The sequence below is a fragment of the Uncinocarpus reesii genome, genomic scaffold (assembly GCF_000003515.1).
Source record: "Uncinocarpus reesii 1704 scaffold_2 genomic scaffold, whole genome shotgun sequence".
Lineage (NCBI taxonomy): Eukaryota > Fungi > Ascomycota > Eurotiomycetes > Onygenales > Onygenaceae > Uncinocarpus > Uncinocarpus reesii.
The window spans coordinates 713356-728555 of record NW_003052499.1 but is presented as its reverse complement, the minus strand read 5'-3'; the positions used below and the strand labels follow the sequence as shown (position 1 = coordinate 728555).

At 48.1% G+C, this 15200-nt stretch overlaps 8 protein-coding genes across 8 annotated transcripts; 3 read left to right on the top strand and 5 right to left on the bottom strand.

The window, feature by feature from the left end:
• Nucleotides 1–22: 22 nt before the first annotated feature.
• UREG_03216 (uncharacterized protein) lies at nt 23–1644 on the bottom strand (the record flags this gene model as incomplete). The annotated part of the gene is made up of 2 exons (XM_002543653.1): nt 23–1132; nt 1183–1644. The coding sequence occupies 2 exons, from the start codon at nt 1642–1644 to the stop codon at nt 23–25; spliced, it is 1572 nt and encodes a 523-aa protein (XP_002543699.1).
• Nucleotides 1645–2156: 512 nt separating this feature from the next.
• UREG_03215 (uncharacterized protein) lies at nt 2157–2943 on the bottom strand (the record flags this gene model as incomplete). Its single annotated transcript, XM_002543652.1, has 2 exons — nt 2157–2725; nt 2838–2943. 2 exons carry the CDS (start codon nt 2941–2943, stop codon nt 2157–2159), a joined length of 675 nt encoding a protein of 224 aa, XP_002543698.1.
• A 555-nt stretch (nt 2944–3498) lies between these two features.
• On the top strand, nt 3499–4228 carry UREG_03214 (uncharacterized protein; the record flags this gene model as incomplete). The annotated part of the gene is made up of 4 exons (XM_002543651.1): nt 3499–3509; nt 3582–3773; nt 3856–3949; nt 4022–4228. 4 exons carry the CDS (start codon nt 3499–3501, stop codon nt 4226–4228), a joined length of 504 nt encoding a protein of 167 aa, XP_002543697.1.
• A 721-nt stretch (nt 4229–4949) lies between these two features.
• UREG_03213 (uncharacterized protein) lies at nt 4950–6137 on the bottom strand (the record flags this gene model as incomplete). The annotated part of the gene is made up of 2 exons (XM_002543650.1): nt 4950–6026; nt 6105–6137. 2 exons carry the CDS (start codon nt 6135–6137, stop codon nt 4950–4952), a joined length of 1110 nt encoding a protein of 369 aa, XP_002543696.1.
• A 1305-nt stretch (nt 6138–7442) lies between these two features.
• Nucleotides 7443–8274, top strand: UREG_03212 (uncharacterized protein; the record flags this gene model as incomplete). The annotated part of the gene is made up of 3 exons (XM_002543649.1): nt 7443–7956; nt 8016–8086; nt 8158–8274. 3 exons carry the CDS (start codon nt 7443–7445, stop codon nt 8272–8274), a joined length of 702 nt encoding a protein of 233 aa, XP_002543695.1.
• A 1253-nt stretch (nt 8275–9527) lies between these two features.
• UREG_03211 (uncharacterized protein) lies at nt 9528–10108 on the bottom strand (the record flags this gene model as incomplete). The annotated part of the gene is made up of 2 exons (XM_002543648.1): nt 9528–9585; nt 9807–10108. The coding sequence occupies 2 exons, from the start codon at nt 10106–10108 to the stop codon at nt 9528–9530; spliced, it is 360 nt and encodes a 119-aa protein (XP_002543694.1).
• Nucleotides 10109–10830: 722 nt separating this feature from the next.
• On the top strand, nt 10831–12851 carry UREG_03210 (putative mitochondrial carrier protein Ggc1; the record flags this gene model as incomplete). The annotated part of the gene is made up of 8 exons (XM_002543647.1): nt 10831–10918; nt 11067–11108; nt 11258–11277; nt 11343–11476; nt 11539–11716; nt 11768–12042; nt 12187–12285; nt 12425–12851. 8 exons carry the CDS (start codon nt 10831–10833, stop codon nt 12849–12851), a joined length of 1263 nt encoding a protein of 420 aa, XP_002543693.1.
• A 1465-nt stretch (nt 12852–14316) lies between these two features.
• On the bottom strand, nt 14317–14755 carry UREG_03209 (gamma-aminobutyric acid receptor associated protein; the record flags this gene model as incomplete). The annotated part of the gene is made up of 2 exons (XM_002543646.1): nt 14317–14601; nt 14666–14755. 2 exons carry the CDS (start codon nt 14753–14755, stop codon nt 14317–14319), a joined length of 375 nt encoding a protein of 124 aa, XP_002543692.1.
• Between the last annotated feature and the right edge of the window lie 445 nt (nt 14756–15200).

The following is a 15200-nucleotide window of genomic DNA, read 5'->3' as shown; positions in this document are numbered from 1 at the left end:
TATATCTATTTTTAACCGCGTTTCAAGGGTCATCTCCAGTAAATGCTTTCCGCAGATTAGCCTCGTAGTCTTCCTTATCTTTGAGCTTCCGCTCTACAACATTAGCCGCATTCACGTCCCAGTAAGCACTCATTACATCGTAGAAATTTGGGTTGGTGGAATCACCATATCGTGGCATAAGATGGTAGAAGAACAAAGAGAATAGTCCTTTGGGATTTTCCAACGCATAGAAAAACCAGAAGCTTCCGTTCTCCAAGCCGTTCCTAATTATACCAGCAAGTGAGTGGCAGAATAGCAGTCTATGAGACTCCGCTTTTCGTATCGCCTTTTCCTCTTGCTCAAATATTTCCAGAAATTCGTTATGGGTTTTGCTGAATTCTTCAAGACCATCGTCAGGCAGGAGACTGTCTACTGGTCGATCTGTAAGCCAATAAGGAGCCCGCAGCATATCGACTGGTTGCGAACAAGCCCATTCCAGATCAATTATATATTTAATATTCCAATCCTGATCAACAAATATGTTGCTCTGATGGAGATCCGTGAGAGTGAGGATAAAAGGTCCACGACGAAGACCGCGTTGAAGATAGTGCGGATGGGTAGCTCGCATGACAGTTATTGCAGCCATTTGAGCGCATCCGTCGAACTTATCGAGTACACTGTTCGGCTGATATCTCAATTTGTTGTCGTAACACGCCAGAAGATCAAGCACATAGGACTCGGAAGTGAAGTACACCTGATCCCTGCCGATATGAGTTGGAATACCTTCGTTTTCCAAATGCTGAAGACGAAGCGTAAGGGGTCGGTTGCTGAGATGCAAGAAGCCTTGATCATCTATTCTAAGTGAGCCAATGTGAGGAAGGGGTTGACAAGCAAGTGTAAGATTAATTCGCGACATATCGCGAAAGAGGTTGGCCCTGCGGGTATCGTCATGGCGGAAGTCGCTCCAGGTCTTTGATAGCATGCTCGCGCTGGCTTCTTCGACATATTCCAGAATCATGTATCCATGGCCTAACTTTGGGAGTGTCTGTTTGACATAGGCACATGGCAAGGATCTGCAAAAAATAGACAAGAGAATGCATCGAGCATACCAAAACATTCGATGAACAAAGGGAGCCGCCGGAAGTGGTGAAAACTACACAAGTGTTAGTAGCCATCAAAGCAACAGCATGAAAACACACATACACCCAGGCCATCAGCAAAGCCAAATCCTAGCAAATTGGGAATTGGTACAGTAGGACAGTTCTGCTGCATCCAGACATACGTTGCAACTTCGCAACGAAGTTTCTCCTCCGAGTTGCCTGGATATTTCATCTCTCCGGTTTTGTAAGGAAGTGGAATCCTAAAGAGCACCCGTCTAGCTGCATAATGAGGATCTCTGATATTGACAGGAATGCAGAGGTTGAAGCTGCCATGAAGCCATCCCTCTTCTGCCACCTGACAACTACCCGTGCAGAGACCAAGATGGCGTGCTACGATGGCTTCGATATCTGATCTGCGCGCAAAAAGGTAATGCATAAAATCATCTCGAAGACCAGGGTAAGTGAGTTTTTGCAGCATGTTCTCGTCATCTTCCAAGGCCGTTTGAAGGTCGACAGTCTGCAGGAGCAATGGGAGTTCTTTTGCAACAGAGCGTGTAGAGGACATTCTATCAAGGAGCTATAATGGATGTGGGTGGTGTATGGCAAGGATGGGGAATGCAAATGTTGATGCTGGTTCATCATACTTGGTGTTTTTATTCTTGCTGCTATTGGTCAGATTGTTCACCACTTTGTCATTTGCTAACATAGTTATATAAAGACTGTATGCATAGAAATCGCCAAAGAGGGCGGAGAACAACATAATTAAACGGTAGTCAATGACAGCGCAGTAAAATTGACAAGTTAAGCATGTGCAATGCAACTACGGGCAATCAATGAGCGGTAGTCAATGCCTATCAATTTCCTTAGAATGGGATTTGAATATTGTGCTCTTCGTATCTAGCGTGGAAACAAAATATGAGTATTCCCAAATACGATGTGAAATAAATAGTTACGTACTCCGTATTTTAGTTTCAACTCTCCCTGGGCAACTTGAAGCAATGAGGATTGAAACTTGACGCACATGAGTTTTATCAGTGCAGTCTTCCTTTCAGCTGCATGATGCGAACTCTCCCTGGATTAGTTCTCAGGTTGCTGAAATGCAGCATCCGGAATCCTTATGAAATTGCAGTGTCCTTCCTCCCATCTCACAGCTCCAAAATGCTCGAGCATCACCTTCCAGTACTCGTCAACCTTCAGGAACTTGCTTTGGTCCGCCGGGTCAACACCAGGTCGATATTCTGTCTTCCAGACCCTCTCTCGTTCTGAATTCCGCCAGCCATGCAGCCATAGAGAACCCTTCAATGTCTTCCCATTCTGCTCAGTAAGCCCATCCACCCAGCCTTGCGAGACGAGACAATCCACCGGGGCCTTGATGGTCTTCGAGCTGCCGCTGCTATGCTCGCCAGCCTTGCCAAGAAAGGCGGAGATTTCACGCTGTAGCTCCACACTCATGGGGGCTTGGAAAAAAACTTTTGCGACTTCGGTACGGCGGTTGAGGAGGTTGGGGATCCAAAAACCAGGTTTGAAGTTGACAATGTAAGTTATCGGATTTTGGGCATTATCGCTAGCAGATGAGAGCATTGCGTGATAATCTCTTTTGCGCTCGGATGTCAGGAACATCTCCGCGCTCTCTTTGGTTTTCCAATCTGTTTGCAGTCAGCGAGATGGTCGGCTCTTGTTGGGAGTAATGATAAGACGACGATAACAAATTCTTAATGAATTCCCTAAAGCGGTAATAGTCGCAGCGAACGAGCTTACTCGCAACCACATAAACATGGGATCGTTTCTCTTCCACACGTCCCCAGGCCACATCTAGCACATTCTGATCAGAAGTGAGGCAGCGGAGAGCTGCCATGAGAGTCATGCCGGGGTCACAGGAAGTATCAAGGTCTGCAAGCCCAATCGATGGTTGAATTTGGGCCTCTGTCCACGTTTTAGCCAAAGGCATGTCATCACTATTGACTCCAGAAATGAGACAGGATAACGGTCATTCTGATCTGGTATGGAGGATAGATGTTGATTTTAGTTCCTCAGAGAAGGAAGCGGTACTTGGAAGTACGTTGCCACACGGGCTGGCCATCCCCAATATAATTTCGCTTGTATGAAATCAAGGGCTACAATGAACTAGGTAGGTCTACAGTCCTAAAGACCGATAATGTACTCCATAGTACTCCGTACCCGTTGAAATATCCTGCCGTAGCCTTAGCTACAGAGTACGGAATACCTTTGAGTCAAAAGCGCAGCCACGTCGCTCAAATAGAGTTATCCACCATGCCGTTCTAGGATAAGTGGCTTCGAACGGCCATGACTAAGCAGGGGCGTGCAGACTCCAAGCCCAAGGACAAATAAAGGATCTCGAAAGGAATCGGAAATGGGATTCATGGTGCTTATCAGGTCTTTGACCGTTTCGTCGTTCTAGATGGCTTCAAGGTGAGTCGGGTCCGAGAAGTTCCAGACGCACTCCTTTCTCGCGCCAGTCCGTCGGCATGCTAATGTTTCTAGATTCCCCCATTCAGCCCTCCACCAGCGAGACCCCAGATCATCGTCGAGTTTGTTTGATTCCTATAGCGGAAGTAAGGAGAGGAATCGCCCAGCCAGCCGATATCAGGGTTATGGTGGAGGTGGGTATAACGCTGCGGAGTCGTCGAATGGGCAGATAAACGGAGCGTTTCGGTCTGCCACGCCGAACAAAAAGTACGGTCAAGTTGATCCCAATATCAGCGCTTATGGATGGTGTCAAGGGGATATATGAACTAATACATCTTGCAATGTCCAGAGGGCAATACTCGGATGCAGTTCTATCGTCTCTAGAGTCCCAAAATGATTCAGAGGTCGAGGGTATAACCGCAAAGGTGAAAATGTTGAAGGATGTATGTTTTTCAAGGCCCCTTTTTCGAATCTGCGCTCTTGAAGTGAGGTGCCTGACCAAAGCCGGGTCTTAGATTACCATGGCCATCGGCGACGAGATCCGCGAATCCTCCGCCCTCGCGGATAAAATGAACGACACGTTTGACAATACTCGCGTTCGACTCCGCGGCACCATGAATCGAATGCTACGAATGGCGGAGCGCACTGGTGTTGGATGGAAAGTCTGGCTAGGCTTCTTTGTTGCAGTTTTCATGCTGTTCACCTATGTCTGGCTATTTTGATTGTCTTTTTTGCTTTCCAACCAGGATCTCTATGCGCCTGGTGGTCTTTTTTTCGTTGATATCCCTATCGTTCCGGGAAGCTTTTATCCACTGCTATCCTTGCCGATTCCCTGTTTCTTTGGGCCACATTCGACCTTTTCTCCCTTTTGTACGCTTTTTGGCGTTTGTTTTGGGACAGGAAAACAGACCGGCGCAGTCTGAGGGTTTGCGACCAGTAACGCTGACCGAAAGCTATGACCTCTTTCTTATTCTTTTTTAATGTCCTTTCTCGTTGTGGCTATTTTAAAAAAGCATTTGGCATGAGAGCTCCCGGTGAGTTCAAAGAAAGGACGGCGTTTTCGCACCGCTTTTTTGAATGTTAGGTATAGGTTCGAAGTTTTTGTGGATTCTCTAGTATTTTTAATACCCACGGCCGCAAGGCATCAAGTTGAAGTTTTGTATTGGATACACTTGCATCTGCGGGCTGGAGATATTACCAGGGGTTACGGCGTGGTTTAGATTTTCATCTGATGAAATGCTTGATTCGACCGAGTGCTACTGATGCAGTATCTGGAGATCAATCGGAGATTTCCAATGAAGCCCTCAGTAGCAACTGCGCCTAAAGGCTAATGAATGGGTATAATATATCTTATCAAGAAGCATGGAATTTGAACGCCCAACGCCTTCGCTAAGTCAGAAACCTGCCATGCCTCAAAACGCTATGCACGAAATATCCATTTTTTTATGGCATGTTGAGAGAGTCCTCCGACAACGTCGACCGCCGTCTCCGGGTTCGCGCTCTTGGGATGCGCAAATTCTGGTCAGACATGCCGCTGGATCGAAAAGCCGCCATGGAATCCTCGACATCATCGCCAGCTCCACCACTCCATCTATCCAGGAAAAGTCGCTGTGCTTCTGTTTCTCGGTGACGAGTGACGGGCGGTGGCAGCGGAGGTGAATTTTCAACTCGTGGAGAGATGCTTGATCGAAGACGATGTGCTGGCGGGTTGAAATGGCGATCAACACTATCGTAGCGCGCATAGTTGGAGAAACTGTCTCCGTCATCCTCATCCTCGTCTGCCTCCTCGTCGGCATCGGTATCTGTATGCTCCCACTCCTGCTCGTGTACGTTAAAATCTTCCTCTTGCTCTGGAATATCCGCATCCAAGTCTCGCTCCATCATAGTATCGCCTTCTCCGTTGAATGACCCTGAGGGAATATTCTCATCCAGATCAGGCTGGTCATCGAAATGCTCATCCACTTCATCATCTTCGTCTTCCTCATCAATCCCAAACCCCTCCGGAACATCATCATCCAAATCCCTCTCCATCAAAATCTCTTCATCTTCATCCTCCAAATCGTCCTCGTCGAACCCATCCTCTCCCTCCTCCACAAGCCCACCGTCAGCATCCGGAATATCATCGTCCAAATCCCTCTCCATCCCTTCCAATGCTTCCGGGTCGTCAATATCCACTCCCGCCACCCCGCCATCCAATCCTGCCTCCCCAATAAAGTCCATCTCCCCTTCTAACGCCGCATTTGCGGCCTCCTCCCGTTCCGCTTCCTCCTCGCGAATTCCCTGCATCGTCTTTGGATAACCTGCGGGCCGGATCCATGAGTACCCAAATGACGCTATGTTTTGTTTACGTATTCGCAAAGCGCGTTCTTCCAGCATGAGGGCAGTGAGGGAATCGGATGAGGAGGGAATAAAGGAGGTTCGAGATTGGCCATTTCTACGGGGGTTTGAGCCTTGACCGTGGCTGTGGTTGTGCGACGTGCGTCGAGAGCGTTGTGAGGGCGTAAGCCAAAGATGGTGAGACTAATAAAAGGCCGTTAGTTCCTCCGCCGCGGAACAGTTGTAGGCAATCAAGCTCTTGATAGCAAGAGCATTACTCACATCTCGGGGCTCAATGAGCGGGAGAGATAGCATGGCTGCTAGCTTTCACTCATTTAGGGAGCCGAAGATTTGACGGAATAAGAATTTTCTTGAACTTCAAATGCAAAACAATTATTCTGTTTTCTTCGTCTGCGCATATGGAATATGTCCATCCATCCATGGCTCAATTGACAATTGACAAGGTTAGGTACGGCCCACGGGCCGTATTTCGGAATTATTATGATCCGAATGCCGAGCTGCTGACTCACCCACAATATTCAGGGGTGAACGCCATCGGTTCTGATGCAGTGGATGGACTGAAATCACTATATCAATCGCATCACTGGAGAGACCAAGCAGGTATTGATAGATGTGTGGAAGCGACAATCCTTCCTTTGCGCTTTCGAGCCTTTTTGGGTTTGTTTACAACTTCGACAACCCCACACCCTCACTCCGGACCTGACTGAGCTCTGGCACACTCATCCTCCGTGGGTGTTGAGAAGCAATATCGAAATAGCCATATGATTGCGTCGTATCAACACAGCCTGGCGGTATGATTGCCCCTAGGGCATTGCAGCATTTGAGTGCCTTTTTGTTCTTTCAGCCCCAGGCGAAGGCAACCTGTGGCGACCAGTTCAGTTGAAGAGACGAGTCGAAGGGACGCGACACGTCAATGTGCAAGAGCCTTGAAGAAAAGGTGAACCATATCCGATGCAGCAGTTGAATCTAAAACCGAAGCTGTATCGCCGTTTGTCGAGAATATCCCGTCCGCCTCCAAGGCGGCTGGTATATGTTTCATCTTGCGTTTGACGATCTCCGTTCTTGACGCCTTCGCAACGCAACGCCTTTAACAATCACTCTATTCTCCAAGTCACTGAAATTTGAAGGTTCATGACTTTTGCGACGATTCCTAGATTTCCGTCGTTTCAGAGTGCATTATGCTGCAAGAGCCATCATGTTCGCCAGAGGAACATGGAGCCGGGTCCTGGCTTGAGTGCTTTGCGCCACCAGATCAACTCTTTGAATGGGACAATATTCGGCTCTACTTGTCTGTGCTTGTGTATGATCGGCTGGAGCAATGAACGGAACTGTCTAGTTTCCTTCGCCCTTGGTTACAGGCCGAGACACTAGATCCTTCACAGCTTGCTTGACTCCGGTTAAACCGGCCTTTCTCAACTCTGATAAAGCTTGTCACAATCCCATGCTTGTTTTCTATGGAAGATCCATTCTCATCTTGTGACTGATTTGTTTTCCTAAGACCAATTCAAGAGCAATAATTTTGTTCCTTCTCATTCTTTGTTTACTCTCATCCCTTGGCCCTGAGTCTTTGGCTAATCCGGAGCCTGTTCAGCTCTCAATATGCGCTCTAAACTCAGAAGACAAACCCCTCCTCCTCCCGTATCAGTAGTTCCAGACGAGGTCGAGAGTGACGACAGTGATAACAGCGATGATAGCGATGATGGCATTGAAAGTGATAGTGATGATAGTGGCGATGAGGACGACCTAGAGCCTCCGTCGCCAACAGCTGCTAATGCGCCATCGAATACACAGTCGATACCCACAACTCTCCGCTCAAGCACGATAACCAGAAATTCCCAAACCGTTCTTGTGACCTTCCCTCAATCCACTATTACGGCGGTAGTAAGCGGCTCACAGTCAACGGGACTTTTTATCCGTCCGGCTGAACGTGTCACCGCAACGCCTACCGCTCGTCGTGGGGAAGTAGGTGCCGAGAGGACAGCGCCAGCCAACTCTCAGAGTAGTACGAGCCAGGTCACAGCGTCTCCAGACAATGAACCAATGACCGATATGGGGAGGCCACAGGGGGTAGCTCCCGCTCTTATAGGGTCTCTGATTGCTACTGGGCTTGTTGGTAAGGACATATGCTTCTCTTGTCGTTCCCACAAACGCTAGTTAACCGTTCAACTGTAGTTATTCTAGTCGCTATCGTCGCGGGCGTTCTGATCAAGCGAAGAAACCGGGTTCGCATCGGCCCCCCTCCAGTACGATATGGCTTTCTTTCCATCTCATAGTGTTGCGCTGCTGATGAAATTCTAATTGGTCGTCTTTGCAGGAGCCCGCAACCGACACAGAGCCGCCAATGGGGCAAACGGATGTACAACAGCGAGACGCTGAGAATCCATTCCGGGACCCTCCTAGACCGCCAACTCCAGGGACGTACTATATTTAAAGCGTCAATACTATGGCCGATGGCTAACAATGATGCTTCGACCGCAAGAGCCAATTGCCTCAAGCATGTTCGTTTGCCGGACGTACTAACCCGAATTCGAAGGATACAACCCTCCGCAGCATTTGTTATCTTGATGACTCCAGCATATCTATTAACCAAATTGGGGAGGGTCATTGGATGTTTGCATTCAAGCAGACTGGGAGTAGATAGCTCTACTCCCTGCTCTTTTCTAGAAGAGAGAGTGTGGCTGGCTGGACAGGCCCGTCATTTCACAGCCATTTGAATAGGCGTTGGAAGAACTAGGCTACGGATCGGACTGCATTAGACAATAGTTCATCTTGTGGGAGTGAGGTGTCTCCTGAGCTACGGGATTATTGATCCATTGGCAGTCGGTCAAATTCGAATTTTTTTTTTTTTTTTTTATTCAGCATGCACTAATTAGTTAGATACCAGAATTGATATAGCTCTTGATATAGCACTCTTGATTAATGACACATTCACCAGTAACGCAACTTTGACGATGGTCATGGGCAACCCTGCATGATTGAGCTGCAGGAAGGTGATCAACAGCTGTAAATAACTCATACAGCTATGATCCACCATGGTTTCAGGACTTGCGTGGAAGCCTGTGCTCTTACAATCTTGCTTGCTGTCCTAGCAAGTTATTCATAGCTTGTTGCAGTGCGAGCTTTATCCTTGTTCAGATTCTCACTCCCATTGCATACCACCCATCCCTTGTCTGTAAGTTATCCAAGCAGCATGAGAAGATGATTGAGGTGCATTTATAGCAGTCATAAACGGCTAAGCAAGAGTACAACCAAAAGGTCAGGCCATCAGGGTGCGGTGCAATCGCCGGAATCCATCTTGTAGCTGTCAAAGTGGGCGGCTCTGTCATTATTTTAAATCATTCCAAGTCAATAGCGTCGAAGACGGACCTATTGTGTTTCCTAATGACACTAAATCGCCGCCTGAGTAAGTTGATGAGAGGTCCCCTTGAATATCGATAATCTAAGAATGTTGTTTGCTGGTGTGGTCACAGGGACACACTGATTGAAACTGCCCTGCATCTATTTGGCTCTGGAGTCTGGGAGTAGCGGTAATGACTACCCATTTTGCATGGCAGATATAATATTCTCTTGTGTATACACATAAAAAGGTACAAGATTATGCAACAAACAAGTTGATAGTAAGTTTCAATTGCAGTTTGTAGATGACTAGCCGAGAGACACTGAGTAGCTTCAAGACGACCAATGTCACTCCTGTATCATAAGAATATCCACAATAAGCTTCTGAGACTGGTAGTCTGGCAAACTATTGCAATGTTAAAGCTCAGAAAATAATCAAAAAATCTCATGACTATATCTCCCCTTGACATCACCCATGCAGCAACCTTGGCGGAGTCGATTACTCCCGATTAACGACATGCCATAGCGCCCACGGCATTCCTCACACAAAAGCGCGGATCAGGACACAGATGCCCACCTTTGCAGCACATATGGGTAAACCGATTGAAACAGGAAACCCCTTCACACAACCACGGTAGACCGATAGGGCACGAGCGACGACGCTTGGAGAGATCTCGAGCATGAGTTCGATTGGTGGAATTTCCGCGGTCAAGATCCTCAGGCGCAATGGCCGGAATGAGGCTGCTAGGGTCGAGTTCGATATCTTCGTCGATGGTTCGAGTTTCTTTGTCATGCGCTTGGCTGGGGTCTAAGCTGTGCGTGACGCTTCCGGATGCAATGGTAAATTTTTCCAGGTTGCGCGGGGTGGTAGCTTGAACGCAGACGAGCATGGCCTGCAGTAGGAGTAGGGTAAATCCTAGGATCTTCATGTTGAATTTGGAACTTTGATGGAGATTTGAACTGCAAAAAGAATTTGAAGAGGATTTGCAAGTGGTGCTGGAAGAATGGCTGTGCTTCAAATTTGTAATGATGATGGAGCAAGTGCATCTTCTGCTAAACAGGAGGGGTATATATAGTTGTTCCTGAGATGTACCTTCACAGCAAAGGCACTTCCATGAAGCAGATCCTAAATCATTGATAGGGGTGAAAGATTCTCAAGCAGCATTGTTCGGCATGTATTCAACTACAAAGCCTTTCAAGTGTACATTTTGGTTCTTGAATGGGCACAGCCTGCCTCTGCTAATCACCCACGGCTGAAAGTAGAACATGACTATTCACACATTATGAGATCTTGTTAACGGTGAATAGCAGCGCATCTCAGAAATGTTGAAGTGAATAGGGCATATTACATAAGCACCCGCTTGACCGGCACGCCAAGAATGCATGTGACGCCAAGCAAACTAAAGCTGGGGGAGCTCTAGTCCGGAATGGGGCTAGCGCCATAAGTCTCCGAGCGCAGGCCGCAAAAAAATGACTCGGGCGGTGGTCAAATTTTCGATCTGTCTGGTGCTGGGTGCTGCAATTGATCGAGGGATCTTTCATTCTCTTCTGGGGTTCTGAGATTAACAGGTTCTTGCTTTATTTTCTTTCAGCGCTTTTCGTTCCATTCGCTTCGATTTACCCGACATTCGCTGCTCTTCTTCCACGCGAGATGGCTCCCGCTCTTGTTGCACCAGTTGCCGGCTCTGCGGCCAAGGATGTGAAGAGGGAATCAGGAACTGCAAGACTGCTAGGATCCGGTATGATTATCAGCTTAGGGAGTCGTTGAAAGCTTGCTAATCTCGCTCGAGGCTCTGCCGGTATCGCTGAACTGCTCATTTTCCATCCAGTACGGGCTCTCATAGCGGCCAAAGAAGATCTCCACGACGCTAATGGCTCACTGGTTAGGTCGATACAACTGCAAAGCGTTTAATGAGCAATCAAACAAGAGTATGTGCGGCACTATCCTACGTTAGGTTTATATTTCTCATCGGTCCGCGCCTAGATCACGTCCGCTTCAGCCCTCAATAAAGTCGTTTTCAAAGATTTCGCTTCTGCCTCGGTCGCTCGAAAATTCACATCGCTATTCCCGGGTCTAGGGTATGCCGCCGGCTATAAGGTGAGGACGGAATCCGCTTGTGAGTGCACGTTTTTGGGGCTTTGCGCTGATTACTCTTTTCGCAGGTTCTGCAACGAATCTACAAGTATGGAGGACAGCCATTCGTCCGTGATTACTTGGCTAAGCACTACGGTACCGAATTTGATAATGCATTCGGAAAGGGGACCGGTAAGGCTATAATGCATGCTACAGCTGGAAGGTACAGATATTTCTTGCGCCGACTATTCAAGGCGTATCAGGTTGCTAATTTTCGGGCTCCAGTTTGATCGGAATTGGAGAGATTGTCCTTCTCCCTCTCGATGTTTTGAAGATCAAACGACAAACCAACCCAGAAGCGTTCCGTGGCCGCGGCCTTTTTAAGATTATTTCCGACGAGGGAATGGGTCTGTACCGTGGTGCTGGCTGGACCGCTGCTCGTAACGCGCCGGGCTCGTTTGCGGTAAGTCTTTCGCCCCGACTACAAACCGATGCCGTTCTAATGGATCTTTAGCTTTTCGGTGGTTCTGCCTTTGCGAAAGAATATCTCTATAAGCTCACGGACTATAACCAAGCGACCTGGACTCAAAATTTCGTTGCCTCTGTCGCCGGTGCCAGTGCGTCTTTGATTGTTTCCGCACCGCTGGACGTCATCAAGACTCGAATTCAAAACCGCAATTTCGAAAACCCCGAATCCGGATTCCGCATCGTAAGCAGCATGATTCGCAACGAAGGCATGACCAGCTTCTTCAAGGGATTGACACCTAAGCTGCTGATGACCGGCCCTAAGTTAGTGTTCAGCTTTTGGCTGGCACAGACCTTGATACCCGCTTTTGGAACAGTCGTATGATAGGTAAAAAAAAAAAAGAACAGCGTCTCGGGACAACTGGTGTTCTTGCGATTCGCTCTTTGTTAATAAATGCGCCCTTATAGATCTTTTTTAATGCTCGGGTTCCGCATGTGTATTTATAGAAATCTCCCTGCTTTGGGATTGTTCGGTTTGTTTGTGGTGATGGGGGAGTTATCTCTAGGGTATTTACAACAGGGATTAGCTAGTGATCGCAAGAGCATCAATGACTGAATGACAACTATCCTGTATGTGTACAAGTAGTGGAATCCAAGTGGCTATGGAGTACTCCGTATGCAGTGCTTTATCGGACGTTCCAACTAGTTACGAATCGGGATCTGAAAATCTATTGTTCCGTCAACCCCCAAAATCCCAAGTCTCGTCAACATCAGATGCAAGCTTGCGCTCCGGGAGCTGTTGTCCTAGCATGCTAGCTAGCAACCATGGCGCCAACGGTGGCTTATCCGTATCTGATTTCCAAGTACGCTTTCCCCCCTTCCAATCTGCCCCATTTTCGAAGATCTGTGCACAATTCACACCCCCAACAGTCCATAACTCCCCGGCATCGTTTAACATCTCAGAATCTAGGTTCGGCGACCCTCTATTCGCGCTCTTCATTGGCACATCAGCCGCCTATATCCGGATCCGTCGTGAATACCGCGAGCAGTACCCGGATTTACCCAGTGACATGGTTTCGATTCTAAGCCTGGGAAAGGGCAGAATGGTCAGGTGGTGGAACGGGTACCAGTGAGAGAACAGACAAGACCTTCATGGTGGGAAGGGGGTTTCTGGGACACAATTCACTTTCTTTTGCAGAAAGTGAATGGAGCGGATTGAGTGATGTGTGCAGGAACTGGATATCAACCGGAACTGCTAGGTCGCTTTCTGGGCGAGGTTGTGGATGGAGAAAAAGAAAAGCTGATGCTTTGGCGGCTAATATATACTTGACTCCCCGTCGACCATTGAATTCGAGAAAGGCCGGGTGGAACTACATTTGTGGCATTGTTACCTGTTTCCCTTGTGAGCCAGGACGGCTTTTCGCTCAGCCGACGATTATCAAACCCGAGTCACACGAGCTACCGTCTGGTCTTCCCAAGGTCATTTGAGTCCTACGGGATGATCGCCGGGTCCAACATCTTCCGGTGCATCGTGTTTCAAAAGAATGAGGAAGAAGGTTACGGTTATTGTTTTCGTCAGGAGTCGTTGAAAACCGCCATCACTTGTTCCTTTTGAGGCCTTTATATATCCCTGGGCAGGAGTGAGGAGTTGCTGGAACGGGCATGCGATTTGAACCTCATTATTGTATAATGCATGTTTTCGAAGTACGCTTGCCATTGTATTGTACTCTATGTATAAAATGGGCGGGTTGAAAGAATATTGACGTTGAACCGACCGTCAGCTCCAGCGTTGTCCTCGCCAATTTGGTGAGTAATATGCGAAATTTACCGTTGACGAGATCGCCCACATGAAAGTGCTTTCAGCCGCCGCCAAAGCCATTAACTACTCTGTAGAATCTCATTGGATCATACCAGCAAGCACGATATCATCCGGTAAAATCAATTCCGCAGCTGCGCTTGCAGAGAAGTATTTGTTCGGCTCAGGATCTGAACCTGGCTTTATGCTGTTGCGCGGCATTAAGAGGGATTAATCTTGATGATTATTTTCTATTTCCGTTTCCAAGATGCGAGTAAATTAAGAGCTGTGACCGAGGAGGCTTTACATAAGAATAGCCACTAAAGCCAAATGCCATTCATTATCACATTCTCATACTAAACACATCCCCGGTAGTATAGAAAGGACGATCCAGGAGAACAGAGGTCATCTCCAGGCTTGAAACACCTTAACGGTACGCTTGGGCGTACCGTTAGCGGGAGACAACAAAAGATGAAGGAGCCACAAGCGTAAATATAGACTCGCAGTAGAAACGCCGTAGTAAGCAGACCAACACCGAGTACCAGGAGGATCCGTATATCTTATAAGAAAGTTTTATCCCCCAAGAGAATGATCCAAAAAGGAACGAAGGCAGTAAGAAGTTAGGGTGTCGAGAAACCAAGTTCGCGAGCCGTGCTGGTATCAATAATCCAGGGGATCATCGTGAAAAGGGCTCGAATCGTCTCGAATTTATCGCCTAGGTAATGCTGTAGACGAATGTCATCCAAGCGCCACCGGCTTAGTTTCCGAATGTATTCTCGCCAGAGTATCTATAAATCGCCCAGTTAGCCGTTTTTCAACGCCACGGCACGAGAGGTAGATATCGAAGACACATACGTAATGTACAAAAACCCATCATCATCCTTGTGCTCTTCATAGATACTGCTCATTAACGCGGCGGTCGGAGGAAGCACCTCATCGACGAAGATGAAAATGGCCTTCTCGGGGGACAACTTGATGCGCTTGCGGATGACATAGACGAACTGGCCCACTGTGAGATCGGCTGGGACGAGGTACTTCTTCTTGTCGATGGTTGCGATGTCCGACTTTTCGACCTTTTCGCAGATTACCTAGCAGGAAACACAGTGTGAGAAGGCGGTGAAGGGAGATTCAGAGAGGTCAAGGGACGCATACTGGAATGCGGTCTGTGTATTTCTGGCGAATACGCTCAGCTTCGGCCTTGCGCTTCTCAAACGGGTGCTCATCCTTGAACTTGGAGCGCATGATGGATGGATGGAGATGGTTTCGCTGCTGACGTAGTTGATTCAAACGGAGTTGCAGTAGACTCGATCAGCGTGAGAACGGCGGGGAATCGTTGGCGATAACGGGAGTGGACTTGGCTCGACGAGATGCGGCAGCAATGTATATGCAGTTGAAGGTCCTGGTTTGATTTAATGGAGAGGGAGAGACGGAGAGAAGATGATCTTTTGATTCATCAGGAAGGCTGCAGCCCCGCGAAGGGAAGGTTAGGGCGGTGGAGAAATGCGCTAGGTTGTATCTGGCTTAGCGGCAGTGGCAGGTGACTCGGGCGTCCAATCAGATGACGAGCTGGGCACACACGTGATCGGAGTCAAGTGACTCAGCCAGGCGATTGTCAGCAAAAGAGTCACCAGAGCGCAGCGAGAGTCATCAAAGACACCAGCAGACTGCAGGGAGGGCGCCGGCTTGG